Source organism: Impatiens glandulifera, chromosome 1 (genome assembly GCF_907164915.1).
Source record: "Impatiens glandulifera chromosome 1, dImpGla2.1, whole genome shotgun sequence".
In the NCBI taxonomy this organism is placed as follows: domain Eukaryota; kingdom Viridiplantae; phylum Streptophyta; class Magnoliopsida; order Ericales; family Balsaminaceae; genus Impatiens; species Impatiens glandulifera.
Window position 1 is genome coordinate 55,552,702 of NC_061862.1, and position 15,838 is coordinate 55,568,539.

The following is a 15,838-nucleotide window of genomic DNA, read 5'->3' on the forward strand; positions in this document are numbered from 1 at the left end:
ATTTGAAAATTTTAGAGAGAAAAAAATAATAAGTAAAAAAATTTAATGGTATCGATATATATATATATATATATATATAAGTAAAATAAGAATTAATAATTTAAAATATAAAATATTTTAGTATTTTAGTTAATAAATTAAGTGATTTGATAAATGATAAAAATGAAATGCGTTCATTTATGAGAAATGATTAGGTGAGGGAATTTTGTGAGGGAATTTGGTGAGGGAATGACATGACATAATCTTATTCGCTGAAAAAATCAAATAATTTCTCTCTTTTCTCTCTTTTCTCCCACTTTTACATTTTCCAATCATGAAGGTGTTGTCACATCATTCCCTCACCAAATTCCCTCCATTTATCACTCCTCTTCATTTATTTTAGTTATTAAATTAACTCAAACAAACAAGTTCTTAGGACATGTTCAGTAGAGGTTATTAGAATAATTCGAAAAGAGAAAAGAAAATGATGATTGGTAATAATTTTGAGTAAGAACGACAATTTAAAATCATCATGCGGTAATTGAATCAAATTACCCCGTTTGTGGCGGTTTTTCCCTGGTTTGACCGGTAGTTGACCGGGGATGAGACAGAGATTGCATTTATGTCCCCCACCCCGAAACGCCCGATTATAACACTAGAAACATAATTAAATATATAAAATTATCAGTATATTTATTCATTCATTATATATTTTATAAGAGTTTTAAGTTTATTTTATTTATAATAATATAACTTTTTTATATATTACAATAAATATTAGATTAAAAAAAATTATAAATTTTATTATATATAAATTTTATTTATTTTTTAGAATACGATATAAACGGTGTCTCGCGGGATTTCCAACACCGAATGGGATGAAAATGGTATTAAAATAATCTTCGAAGTAAAAATGTGACGGGAAGTAAATATATTCTCCGTCTCAAACCGTTCCATTATCATCTTTAATTTTAAAATACTAAAATTATTCAAAAACTAATGTAAAGTTATAAAATTTAAGGGAATTTTTTTCCATAATACTAAAAATTGTGATAAAAAAAAAATTTTCAAAAAAATCCTGATAAAAAAAATAAAAATTAAAGATCAAACAAGCACTTAATGCCTTCAGGTATTGCTCCGCGCCACGTCATGATGTGAGACTGATTTATTAGGCCCAACTCCTTCAGTTATTTGGAATATTAATATTCTTTTTATTTAATTCTTCAAATATATTTTTATTCTTGAAACACGGTTTTTTAGTGGATAGTTGACCTAATTTAATTCATGATTAAATATTAAATTGTTTTTACAATATTCAAATAACTCGAGATCATACAAGCTCTAATTTAATAAATATTAATTTTTTTGTAAGGATCAAAGGAGAACTAAAAAAAACCCACAGTTATGGACAGAGCTTGGCACAGTTATGGATAGAGTTTGACAATGTGCTGGATTAATACACATCGATATAATACAACCCGATATTTACATAACGACATGATATGATATTGTCTCACTCCGAAGTCCGATCCTGAGTTGGACACGATACAAATACGAGACGACACAATCACGATACAATAATAAATTTATACGATTGTAACACGGTCACGAGTCAACACATACACAGCACGAGCACACGTATATATACAAAACGACATAAACACAATTAGTCACGTGCCTACGTACTCAACTTTACCTTAACATTTTCTCTAAATCTATTTAAATTCTCTTTCAATTAATTAATTATTTAATGTTATATATAATATATATAATTAAAATTAAAATATTAAAATAAAGTATTAACTTAAATAATATGAATTAAAATATAAATATAAAAAAATAAATTATATGAATAGAAATGTGAGTCTCTAATTTTTTTTTCGATATTACTTTTATTAATTAATTTATTTTGAAATTTTAAATTATTTTAAAATTTTAATTATTATTAATACATTAAATAATAAATATATTATAATAATTTAATTTTAATAATATAATAATATATTTATAATTTCTATCCATTTTTCTATATATATTTAAGGGTCGTTTTGATTTATTAGACTGATTTGTTCAGTTATAAAATTAGTTTGATCAATTAAAAAAAATTAAAATATATATATATATATATAAAAGAACCAAGGTTCATTTTGATGTACAAACCATCCAAACAAAATCAAAATGCTTACCTTCTTAATTAAACTAAACATCCAAACCGATTTATAATCAAACTTACTCTTAGTTAAGTGCGTCCAAAATCCAGTTATTTGAATAATTAATTAAGGGTGGTTAATCAAAGAATTTTGCTATTTTTTAAATTATGAAAAAAGAGAAATATTTAGATAATTTCTTTAAAGAATATAAGTATTATAATAAAAAAATAATTATTAACTATATGGTGGGAAAGTAATTAAGATATGATTATGTTTTCTAAACTATGGAAGTTATGATTATTATTTATTCGAGATTATATTAATATTTGAGTTTAAGTAATGCCATGAGTCTTGCTACACTTCTACTCCTTTTTTGCTACACTTCTAACTAATTTTTAACCTTCTCAATTATTTATCTTAATTCGAATGAATGAGTTGATTTTGACATGTTTATTTAAAAATAATCAAGAATACTATTATTTATTAACAGAAAATTTTGATAATATAAAAAAGTTATTAATTGTATAATATAAATATAACTTAATATAACATTTAAAATTTTACAAATATAAAAATATAAAAAATGAGAAATTAAATATAATTAAAATGATCATAATTGTTATATATAAATAATAATTTAATTGTGAAAATATACATATAAAAATTAAAATGTATTTAATAATAAGTTATAATATTAATAAGAATATTAAAAATTAAATAAGGTAATAGTAAACTTTAGTATAGATTTGTATGATTTAAATTAAAAATTTGAGATTTTGTGTGTTAATTAATGTAAGAGACAAAATAATTTTCTTTTTAAGAAATAAAACAATTGAAACGAGAGTATGATATATACGAGATTATGATCTATTTTTTAAAAATCCTTCTAATCGTATAAGTATAATATCATGAAATTAGTTAAAATTTATTTATGTTATTTTGAATGAGATAATGTTAACATAATTTATAAGCATTAATTTTTTATATGTGTATGGATTTTGGATTATCTTTCATACACATTGACCTAATATTTGAGAGAAGTAACACAATAACTAAATATATATAAATTCAATAATAAGAATATAACATGAAAATTAATGATTGAAAGTGCTTATTAAGCATTGTCATTTATAATATAAAATAAATTACTCTTTATATAGTTTAAGTGACACAAATAAGTATTTAAATGAAGTCACGAGTTTAATTTTCACTCAAAACACTTTAAATTATTTAAAAGTGAGAATTAATGATAGTATGACTTATAAGATATATAGGTGAATGTATTGTTATGATGTAATCGTAAAAAAAGATATCTTATTTTTATTTGAATTGATTGTAGAAGACATCATTTTATTTCACAAATAAATTGTATTAGGGGTCATAAATTGATGAAATTTTATCTTAAGGAGAAACCTTCATGAAAAAAGGAAGAAATAAAAATATATATATATTCATTTTATTTTTAGTAAGAAAAAAACAACTACCTATGATGATTTATTTTTGAGTTTTAGTAATTAAAATATACTTGTTTATTAATGAAGACTTTAATATAAATCAACTAATGAATTAAATATTTGTGTATAAAAGAAATTTATATTTATATTTAAAAATGAATTAACTATTTGTTATTAAAATTCATCGACGGGTAAGTTTTATGATGGAGAAAATTCCCAAGCATGTAATTGACATTTATGAATCCATACCATATGGCATCTTTAAAGTACATCTGTGAAAATTTATGGCCAATGCATTTACAGGGTGAAAACCAATGCATTCATTCATTACCCTTGAGGGTAAAAGGTAAAAACTTAAAAGGTCAATTTTTTTTTTTTTTTTTAATTCATTTCAAGATAAACTAGCTAGTTTTTGTTATAGGTCCATACTGGAGTTGCATAAGTTAAGGTAGAATCTACTGGCTTTTGTCGTATGAGAAGAAATCGTTCTAATCTGAAGATAAATGCTTAGAACAAATGCTTAGCTAGGTGGTGTACCAAAACTAAAGCTTTGAAATTAGATACTTGTTTATTATTTTCCATCTCTTGTTCATTTACAATTATATTGTCCTTTTATGATGTGCAATAATAAAACAATCCATTTTTTATGTGTAATTAGCCTGATATTTGTATCCGGAAGCATTTTATCTATTATTTGTTCCTTTTTTTTTTTCGGATTAATATGATGAACTTCTTTAAAATCAGAGATTTTTTAATGGTATGGATGAAATTTATTGATAATTATGTTGGTAATATATATAGGAAAAAAGGTGAAAAATTTGATAGAAGCTTTATCTTTTAAGTTACAGTATACTATGCACAAATAAATTATAAAACAAGTTGCTATATTTAATGACTTGGAAATTAATACCAAAAATATTTTCTGAATATAATAAAACTCAAAATGTTGGAACAAAGTTTGTTAATACCTAGTTACTAAAGAAAATACCAATAGAGTTGCAATTAGAGTAGTAAAGATTGCAACTTCATAATACCATTCGATTTCTGCACAATTGCAAAATTAGTGGTAAATATATATAATATTACTATAGAAGTTGCAAAATGATTTTTTAATGCAATTTAAATGGAAAATCGTAGGGTTACAATTCACCTTTTTTTTTGTAGTGGAGTAACAATCTACGCACAAAAAAAAAAAAAACTGATGAAAAATCATATGACTAAACCAAATATCAGATGTTAGGTATAAGAAATATCTAAAAATATTTATATTCATGATTTAATAGAGAAAATTGAGCAAAAATATAGTTGCTTCAAAATGAATCAAAGTCAAACTTTTTTAAGTTCAAAGACAATAAAAATTGAACCAAGCTAACATTCAGGGAAATGATGCACAATGTTTTTGTCCGATTGTTGGTGAAAATATCAAGGTTTCATGTCAAACCATAACATATGTCACACAAGGTAGAAAGTCAACTTGAACAATTTCAAATTTTATATATATTTGTTGTTTAGAAAGAAAAAAATGTGTAGAAATAAGTTACCAACTTAATTAGAAGAAAATTAAAAAAAAAAAAAGAATTACAAAGAAATAATTATAAAAATATGGAACAAAAATAACGACCCAATCATTATTTGAGTTCGAAACTAAGGTTGTTCTTATCAAATAGGACTCGAACATTTAGTTGAGTTATTCGGAACTTGAACTATCAAATAGTTTGTTATTTTAAATTTAAACCGACGTAACATGACTTTATTTTATTTTTATTTATTTGCTACCCTGATATTTTTTTTATATCAAACGTAATTCTCCCCATATTCTCCCCCACATCCTAAATATATATATCTTTTCCTTACACATCTTTTTCTTCCATCTCTTCCAATTAATTTATAATTTCTCACATCTTTGGGCGAGCTGGTTTCCAAACTTGGGGACGCATAATCACTGCTTGGCATGCCGTTGAAACATATCAACGCCCATTAATCAAATTTAGTACCTTCAAAAACTTGACTTTTTAGAAGGTTCGTTGTTTGTTTTGTCGGGAAGGAGTAGGACCAATCCTGAGAATTAGAGGTCCCATGCAAACAAACAAAAAATATTGTGATCCACAAACTTAAAGAAAATGATACTACATGAAAACGGAGACATGGCAAAATTTAGTCTCTACTTTAAATATCAAAGTTCATTCTTGTTTTACTATTAAAACAGTGTAAGATATCAAATTTTTTTAATTCATCTTAAAACAATTTCAATCTATCCTATTGTGTTAGTATTCAATATGTAGCTAGATAATAAATAGTTATAACAAAAATGGTAAAATTGAAAGAAATAATTTTTTTATTATTATTTTTAATTTTCCTTCTCAAAACATAATCTCAACAAATTGTTTTAATAATGTTTTATTTGATTTTGATTTAGATTTATTTTTACTACTTAAAAAAATATAATATATATTTTAAAATATGTATATTTATATATTTTATTATTTGATTAATTTAATTAAATTTTTATTATTACTCTAAAAATATATATATATATATAAATAAATAAGAACTAATAAAATATATATTAATAAATTAATGGACAACTAAAAATGATTAATGAAAAGAAAAAAAGTAAAAAATATTAATAAAAAAAGAGAGAAATATTATTTTTGAATTTTATTTTTATTTAACGAGTCATACTCAACCCTCCACATCAATCATCTGTTCTAAAAATGTTTACTATCGTGATCTTTATTTTTAAAATATATACATAAATATATTAATTGATTTATAATATATATTTATTTATTAATTAAATAATTAATAATACTATATTTTTTAAAACTTTGAAAATTTTAGGACCCTTTAAAAGGAACCCTATGCAAATGCCTTACCTTGTGGTTAACTTCCTAATGTGGCCTCCTAGGGTTAACTCTCGTGGTCGAAGATTAGAAAAATGTCAACTTTTTTAAAACCAATATAAAACAAGTTGTAAGAGTGATTTTCTATTAGTTATTTGTAAATTTTCAAATTGTCATGTCCTTTATTAATTAAACAAGTTAGAAGAATAATGAAATTGACTTTATTGTGAAACTTAGTCCTAGTGTTTGAAATATTAAAGATCTATATCATTCTTTTATTAGTGAGATGCTATAAAATATTAATATTTTTAATTTACAAATTAAATGATTAATGATTATTTTTAAAGAGTTAGGGATATATTCGATAAAAACACTTAAAATCATATTAATAAAATAAAAATTAATAATTTAAAATAAAATTTATTTTAATAATTTGTTGAAAAATTATAAATAATGTAATCCAAAGAATAAGTTAAATAACATTTGAGTAATTTGAATTATTAAAATAACACAAAATGTTAGTGTACACACTCTAAAATTATCTCTTTATTTATTAATAAATAGTTATTACAAAGAAGGTAAAATTAAAAGAAATGCATTTTTTTTTTCCATTTTGAATATGAGAAATGATTAGGTGAGGGAATTTGGTGATGAAATTTGGTGAGGGAATGACGTTGCATAATCTTATTCGGTGAAAAAATCAAATAATTTCTCTCTTTTCTCTCTTTCTTACCACTTTTACATTTTCCAACCAATGAACAATCCAATGAATGAAGGTGATGCCACGTCATTCCCTCACCAAATTCCCTCACTAAATTCCCTCACTCTATCACTCCTCTTTAAATATTCACTCATCAACAAATTGTTTGAATAATATTTGAATTGATTTATTCATTATTCCTTTTATTATTCTAAAAAAATATAATATATATATATACTTTATTATTTTATTTATTAATTCTCTCTTTTATTACTTTTAAAAAAATATATAAAAATAAATAAAGTTGGTTCAATCTTTCTCTCTCACACTTCTCTCTTCTGCAATTCAATTCAATTGAATGTTATCGTTCTTCTGAACTTGCTATGCTAAGAATTTATCTCATTTCCTCTTTTTCATTCCACAAATTCTTTCCTCTTAACTCCATTATCTCTTTAAACCCTAACCCTAGAGTCAGAATCATGTCTTCCCGCCCATCCGCCTTCGATGCTCTCATGTCACGTGCCAAAGCTGACGCCAAGAAGAAGAAGCTTCCTCAACAACATACATCTCCATCGCCCAAAAAGCTTAAATTGGATGAAACTACAAATTCTAGCGAAACCCAAAATCTCAAATCTGTTTTCAAGCAGCCAATTGATGAAACCCAAATCTCTAATGAGGCAGAAGACCTTATTATTAATGATTCCAAGAAGGAGCCTTTGGAGAACCCTCTATTGATTACTGCAGATGAAAGCATAACTGAGCTCAGGAAGAAACCGACAGATTTTGATCCAAAAAAAGCTGTATTATGGGGGGAAGGAGAGCGGGTGCCTTTCATGCTTATTGCTAAAGCTTTCGATGCTATTGATAAGGAGTCTGGCAGGATTGCAATAAGGGACATTGTCTGTAATTTGTTAAGGACTGTTATTACAACAACTCCTGATGACTTGCTTCCTGTCGTTTATCTGGCAGCAAACAGAATAGCACCTGCTCATCAAGGCATAGAGCTTGGGATAGGAGATGCTTCAATCATCAAGGCTCTTGCATCAGCTTGTGGTGCTACAGAAACAGAAATTAAGAAAAAATACAAGACATTAGGAGACTTGGGCCTCGTTGCTAAGGCGAGTCGTTCTTCGCAGACATTGATGCGTAAACCAGAACCCTTGACAGTTGCCAAAGTCTTTGATACATTTCGCCTCATTGCCAAGGTTTCCTTATATATAACTTGATGACAAAGTCTCTAATAAAGTAAAATGAATCTGAATCTAGTGACCTTAAAAATGTCTTACTTGTTTTGAATGAATGAATGAATAATACAGTTTGTTAAATTTGGAAGGAGTCCGGCAAGGATAGTCAGCAGAAGAAAAGTAATCATATCAAGGGTCTTCTAGTAGCAGCTACGGATTGTGAACCTCAATATCTTATTCGCCTTCTTCAGGTTTTGAGATGTACTTGTTTATCTAAGAATGTAGTATATATTTTCTTCCTGTTCTTAACACTTTTTTTTGGATATTTTCCCAGTCAAAGCTGCGAATTGGCTTGGCTGAACAAACACTTTTAGCTGCATTAGGTCAAGCAACAGTATACACAGAAAAACATTCAAGTGGAAAAGGAAATGCAGATTCTTCACTGGAAGAGGCTTCAAAAATTGTGAAGCAAGTATACTCTGTAATTCCTGTGTATGATTGCATAATCCCTGCTCTTCTTATTGGAGGCGTCTGGGATCTTCCAAAGACATGTAATTTCACCCCTGGTGTTCCAATTGGACCCATGCTTGCAAAACCAACCAAGGGTGTATCTGAGATCTTGGATAAATTTCAAGACATGGAATTTACTTGTGAATTCAAGTATGATGGTGAACGTGCCCAGATACATTACTTGGAAGATGGTTCAGTTGAGATATACAGTCGGAATGCAGAGAGAAATACTGGGAAATTTCCGGATGTTGTTGCAGCTGTTTTGAGATTGAAGAAACCATCAGTAACATCATTTGTTCTTGACTGTGAAATTGTAGCTTATGATCGTGAAAAGAGTAAAATTTTACCTTTCCAGATACTTAGTACCCGTGCTCGTAAAAATGTGGTAATAAGTGAGATCAAGGTTGATGTTTGCATATTTGCTTTTGACATTCTGTACCTGAATGGTCAACCTCTTCTGCAAGAGCAACTTTATATTCGGAGAGAACATCTTTACAAATCATTTGGGGAAGAACATGGATATTTTCAGTTTGCTACAGCTATTACATCAAATGATCTGGAAGAAATACAGAAGTTTCTTGACAATGCTGTTGATACTTGTTCTGAGGGATTAATTATCAAAACTCTTAGAGGAGATGCTACATACGAACCGGCTAAAAGGTCCCATAACTGGCTAAAGTTAAAGAAAGACTACATGGAAAGTATTGGTGATTCATTGGATTTAGTGCCTATTGGTGCATTTCATGGTCGAGGGAAGCGTACAGGTGTTTATGGGGCTTTTTTGATTGCTTGCTATGATAGCAACAATGAGGAATATCAGAGCATATGTAAAATTGGAACTGGTTTTACTGAATCAGTGCTTGAGGAACGATCTGCCAGCCTACGGTCCAAAGTGATTACTAAACCAAAGCCATATTATCGGTATGCGGAGACAATCAATCCAGATGTTTGGTTTGAACCTGTTGAGGTTTGGGAAGTTAAAGCCGCAGATTTGACCATCAGCCCTGTTCATCGTGCTGCTTTTGGTGTTGTGGATCCTGTTAAGGGCATTTCTCTCCGATTTCCACGACTTCTTCGTATACGAGAAGATAAGAATCCAGAACAAGCCTCCACTTCTGAGATGGTAAAGAATAAAATCCCAGTCATACAAGTCTTTATTTTTACCGAAAGTCACAGTTCTATAATTAGCTTGATTCCTTTAACCAAATTACTTCTTCAGGTTGCAGATATGTATAATGCCCAAAAGAATAACCACAGAAGCAATCAAGATGAAGAGGAAGATGATTGATTGCATGTTTTCAGATTGACCAATTGGATCACATGCTCTGCACAAGTCTCTCCAATTAACTACCTCTTGGCAAAATGTTACATGTTTGCATAACAAATGGTTACCAAACAGAGGTCTATGAGTTGCCAATAATCTAGTCAAACTTTTGGCACAAAAACATGTGCTTTTTCTTTGGTACCAATAGTCTATGTGTGATGGATGAACCAGACCATTTCTAAAGCAACCTAATCCTATTTCTTTTAATGACCGATGAACTTCTCGGTGGTAGAGTCTTAGGTTTCAAATGTCTTAACAACCCTAAATCCATAAATTAAGAAACACCTACAAAAAAAATTCACATGCCTTCAAAACTGGAGTGAGTTGGGTTCATCCCTGCCACACACTTAATGACCCTTTTTCCGTCATAATTGATGACTTTATCACTCTCTCAATCTTCTCCTTGAGAATTCTACTTTCTCATCAACATACTTGGTCTCGACGTTTAGGTTGTCACAATCTTGGTGTGAGATGGGGATATAATACTTGGTCTCGACATTTAAGTTCAATCTTGTAACTAAGTTCAATCTTGTAACTAGGTTCAATCTTAGTTTCAAATAATCTTTATTTTTTTTCTTAAATCTTTTTTGATTAAAAAGAAGATTATTTAGGTTAAGTAATTGAGAAAAGTAAAAGTAAATATATATAGTAAAATGAACTGATAGCATGACTAAAATGGCGTAAATAAAATTGTGGCAAGGAAATAAATTTCATATATGATACCCAAAATGGGTGAATACAGAATAGAACAGAACAGAACCCAACCACCTAATGTAGTAACCCTCTCCAAATGGCAACAACAAACCAATCTTCAATTGAGACAAATCTCAAAGAGTTGGATTATTTCCCTATGACCATCATTACAGTCGGTATCAACATTATCATTATCATCATCATCATATCTTTTATTAACAACCAAGATAATATAAAAAGAAGATACAAAGCTGTAGCAGCTAGCAGCAGCAGCAGCATCATCCTCTTCTTTTTCTTCTTCTTCTTTCTGTTTTCTACTTCTCATTTCTGCCAACTTCTGAGGAGTTATAATATACTTCTTCTTCAATCAAACTCATCTTTCTCCTCTTACTATATCATTAGACTGTATAATGTTGTTGAATAGTGTCAATGTCAAGACCCTTTAGCTTCACCACTGATTCCACATGCCCTTTCAATGTATGAAGCTCCCTAAGCCTGAAAAACCCAAAACCATTTACAAGTTACAACAAAAAATTCAAATAATTCTCTCCTTCATGTTCACTTTTCACTCACCTTGCAACCTCAGCACGACGTTTGGCCTGTTCAGCGATTTCAGACAACTCGCGGTAACTGTTCTTATCGTTGAAGAGTTCTGAATGGTCTGGAGGTTGAAGCCCGTGCAATGTGCGTTGAGCCAAAGCCCATTGTGCCTCCCTCTCACCCCGACCATAGTTTTCTTTCGTCGTAAATGCAGTCTATATAAATAAATATATAAATTGGTTAAACCAATCAATTAGTTATAAGAAAACCATAGAATTGAGTGTGAGACAAATAACAATAATAGCTATTACCCTTCTCTGAAGTAGATTATCCCATGCTCTTCCACTCAATGCATATCGAATCATGAACTTAAAAATATCCAGAGGAATGTAAAACACTATACTATAAAGCCATATTACTCCAGCCCATCCCCATCCAATTCCACTGATGCGTGCAAATCCCCAGTCAGCATACACAGCAATGAATGTAGCCACCTTCATTGTGAAAACTTGTTAATTTCATGTCTAATAATTTCAAGCACAATTTGTTAACAATTAAACTTACCAGCTGTGCCAATATAAACGCAGTTAGAAGAAGAAGACCAGGCCGTTCAACAAATGACCAGCTTCTTGATCGAGTCACAAAGATAAGAGCCTGGCTAACAATGCTCACTTGGAGATACAGAGCCGAAGTAAGCTCTTCTGGACTACGCCTAATCGATCTTACACCAAATTTATCCTGCAAAGTAACTAATTTATTAGCCAGCAAAAACAAAACAAAAAAAGACAATTGAATCATTGGACATGTTAATGTAATTAACTTACTGAGAAGAAATCCGACTCAACAGCAAGCCAGAAGAAAACAACAGTCATAACTGCCAGGTATGTTCCAAGAACAATCCCGGTTGCAAAAATCTCCTTGAGCTTCCATGAATCGGGCAAGGGAGAGGGTTTAACCTTATCTTTGGAGATAGTCATGATGGTTCCGTCGTTTAGGATGGCGATAACTAGAACCATGAAAGGTGAAAAGTCGAATTTCCATATGAGGGCGATGAGCATGAAACCCAATACTATCCTAATGGTGAGGGAAACAGCGTAGATAGTGTAGTTCTTCATTCTCTGGAAAATTGCTCTGCTTGTTAAGACTGCACTTATAATGACGCTCAGTCCTGGTTCTGTGAGGACAATATCAGAAGCACTTCTTGCAGCATCTGTAGCATCCGCAACTGCAATACCAATATCTGCCCTCTTCAATGCAGGAGCATCGTTTACACCATCTCCAGTCATCCCACAAATATGTTTCCTTTCTTGAAGTTTCTTCACAATCTCGTATTTATGCTCTACACAAAAAACAAAACCCACAAACCACCTTACACTTTTTCACTTGAGTTACCCTTATTCTGATTTCACCATTTTTTACAGAAACAGAAAGAATTCACATATTTGAACGTGACATACCAGGGAAGACACCAGCAAAGCCATCAGCTTTCTCAATGAGTTCTTCAATGGGTAGATTTGCAATACTTTCGTCCTTGTGTTGGCCAAGGAGGGATGAAGAAGGATACATGTTGGTTCCCATGCCAAGCCTACGTCCAGTTTCCTTGCCAATGGCTAGCTGATCACCGGTAATCATCTTGACATTCACTCCAAGATTTAAGGCCCGACGGATTGTCTCTGCACTGTCATGTCTTGGCGGGTCAAAGAGAGGCAATATACCCACAAACACCCATGGTCCACCTTCACCTTCCTTAGTCCTCTCCGGTACAGTCTGCAGATACCCAACAAGATAATAATTATGAACTTAAATAACCGAGTGAAACAGCTGACTACCCCAAAAAAAACTAAAGAAATTGCTAATTACTTGTTGAGAAACTGCAAGAGAACGTAGACCACGATCAGCAAACTTATCAATGATATCATGAGCTTTTCTCTTCACATCTTCCTTTAGATTGCACAGCTCAATAATCTGGTATAGAATTCTTATAATCAGTTCAGACAAAATATGTTTATTATGCAAGAACAGAGAAAACATAAACAGAAAAACTACCTGCTCTGGTGCTCCTTTGCTAACTCTATACCATTGCCCATCACCACCAATATAAGTTATGGCTGTTCGTTTTCCAACAGGATTAAACGGTAGGAAATGTACCTCGTTGATTCCAGCTCTTGCCTGCAAAAAAATCAAATTAGTTTTTACTGCAGAATAGAGTCATAGATCAAAAAAAGACACAAAATGGTTATTTGTTGTATTACCTCTTTAGGATCTGCCAGCATTCCGACAATACAAGCGTCAATAGCATCCTGATTTTCGACCCTAGAAGCTCTTGCTCCAAGAAGAATAACCATATCCTTGTCTATATCCTTTGCAAAGGTCTCGATAAGATTCTTGTCTACTGTAAGCTTGTTCAAGGTCAGTGTCCCTGTCTTGTCACTACAGAGAACATCCATTCCAGCCAATTCCTCAATAGCAGTCATCCTCTTTGTAATAGCGCCTTGTTGGGCTAAACGATGAGACCCGATTGCCATTGTAACGGATAAAACAGTTGGCATTGCAATAGGAATTCCTCCAATCAGAAGGACCAATAAGTTGTCAATTCCATCCCTATATCGACGATGCTGAATCGGGTACATCACCACGATCTCTACCAAGATTCCCAAAGCGATCGAGCATATGCAGAAGTTTCCAATTGCTGTCAATACCTAAATTTCACCATAAAATTAAGTAAACCATTCAAATTTTCTGTATTAGCAGATTAACTACTGAAACCTCTGATCATATTTTTTACCTTTTGGAAATGGCCAACTTGATTGGTACTGTCTACAAGGTGAGCTGCTTTTCCAAAGAAGGTATGAACTCCGGTAGCGATGACAACTGCTTCAAGCTCACCCTGTTTACATGTGGAGCCTGAAAAGACTTCATCACCTGGATATTTTGTGGTTGGCAAGGATTCACCGGTTAGTGCAGATTGATCGATTTTAAGAGGATCTCCTTCCAAGAGACGAGCATCGGCTGGGATGATATCTCCTAGCTTAACACTAATCACATCGCCAGGAACAAGAATCGTTGCTTCTTGCTCACCCCACTTCCCATTTCTCAACACCTTAAAATTAATTTATAATGATCATTAGTTCAAACAAGTAGATAATTTTGAATTTCTTCTTGAACTGATGTTGTACCTTTGCCTGGGGAGCAAGTTTGGCCATTAGTGCTGCAGCAGCATTGCCTGCATTGTTCTCTTCTATGAAACTGATGGTGGAATTGATAACAAGCAATACCATAATGCCAACAAAATCTTGCCAATCTGGTGGTTTTCCCTGCATTATTCATATCGAAATATCTTTTTTAATTCTTGAAACAAACGGATGAGTAGAAATAGTAATAATAAAATTACCCCTCCATTAGCCAAAGCAATGGCCATGATTGCAGCAATTTCCATAACCCATGACAATGGATTCCACATGAAACCCAAGAACTTGAGTAATTTACTTTCCTGTTACCAAAAAAATGTGTAAAGAAAATTAGTATACCCACATGAGATACAATGGAGAAAATAAGTGGGTATTGTGAGAGAAGTGCACATGTTTCTCCTCGAGCTTGTTATAGCCAAAGATCTGAAGCCTCTGTTCCCCTTCTTCTGATGATAACCCTTCTCTTGTACATTTTAACTGTTCAAACACTTCATCCACTGGTATACGCTCCTGTAATTCATCAATTTATATGCAAATCAGGATACAAGAGGGTTAAGAGAAACAGTGAAGAAGAAGAAGAAAGATGAGAATGCGCATACAAGATCAACTGTTTCATTCTTGATCCCTTCCAAGGCGGCACTCTTGTCCGTCATTATTGTATAAAAATTCCAGTCGCTTCACTGTGTATTGATTTGCTTTCTCCTTCCTTTCCAAAGAGCATTGTACACTGAACTCGTTCCTTGTCTGAATATATTTATATCACTCTTCTTATTTAAGTATTTGAGGCTGAGAGCTACTGTAGAATGCGAATGGCCATGCATTTCTAACAAACTCCCCCCTTTTTTTCTCTGTCACACTCTCTCTGTCACACTATGAAACTTCTCCGCTTAGAAAGAGAAGACGATGATGTGGGCGAAGGAGCGCGCAAATGGGGAGTCTTTGGTTCTAATCATTCGAAACGCCCCACCCCGGTCTTACGCTTCCATTTGCTCTTGTTTGTCACCTTTTGTATAATTATTTCTTCAAATAAGAAAATAATTATAATTCATTTTTAATCTGAATTCATATTTTAATTTTAGTTCATTTTAAATAAAGATAAATATCACATTTAATATTAAATCTCTTATATCTCCTTATTTAGGGTCTTATTCTCGTCAAATCCGCATGTGAGGGAGGCGTCGACTTCACGTGGACTAACAATAGATTCAATTATTACATCATTTTACGTTGATCGGATCCGTATGGCTAGACTTGTCGATGTTGAAAGATTAGT

General features: G+C 31.1%; 2 protein-coding genes across 3 annotated transcripts; one reads left to right on the forward strand and one right to left on the reverse strand.

Moving 5' to 3' along the window:
• Positions 1 to 7,493: 7,493 nt before the first annotated feature.
• LOC124942045 (DNA ligase 1-like) lies at positions 7,494 to 10,427 on the forward strand. Its single transcript, XM_047482455.1, has 4 exons — positions 7,494 to 8,331; positions 8,460 to 8,561; positions 8,645 to 9,943; positions 10,040 to 10,427. Exons 1-4 carry the CDS (start codon positions 7,510 to 7,512, stop codon positions 10,106 to 10,108), a joined length of 2,292 nt encoding a protein of 763 aa, XP_047338411.1. The 5' UTR covers positions 7,494 to 7,509; the 3' UTR covers positions 10,109 to 10,427.
• A 420-nt stretch (positions 10,428 to 10,847) lies between these two features.
• Positions 10,848 to 15,320, reverse strand: LOC124942065 (plasma membrane ATPase-like). 2 transcript variants are annotated; one of them, XM_047482486.1, is made up of 14 exons: positions 15,165 to 15,320; positions 14,956 to 15,075; positions 14,769 to 14,867; positions 14,554 to 14,691; positions 14,163 to 14,477; positions 13,630 to 14,076; positions 13,424 to 13,546; positions 13,238 to 13,342; positions 12,835 to 13,144; positions 12,202 to 12,716; positions 11,942 to 12,115; positions 11,689 to 11,871; positions 11,411 to 11,592; positions 10,848 to 11,332 (listed from the first exon to the last, which is right to left on the reverse strand). In XM_047482486.1, the coding sequence occupies exons 1-14, from the start codon at positions 15,216 to 15,218 to the stop codon at positions 11,236 to 11,238; spliced, it is 2,862 nt and encodes a 953-aa protein (XP_047338442.1). In that variant the 5' UTR covers positions 15,219 to 15,320; the 3' UTR covers positions 10,848 to 11,235. The 2 variants fall into 2 exon arrangements, with proteins under 2 accessions (XP_047338442.1, XP_047338434.1); XM_047482478.1 differs by lacking the exon at positions 15,165 to 15,320 and having other exon boundaries at positions 14,956 to 15,078.
• Between the last annotated feature and the right edge of the window lie 518 nt (positions 15,321 to 15,838).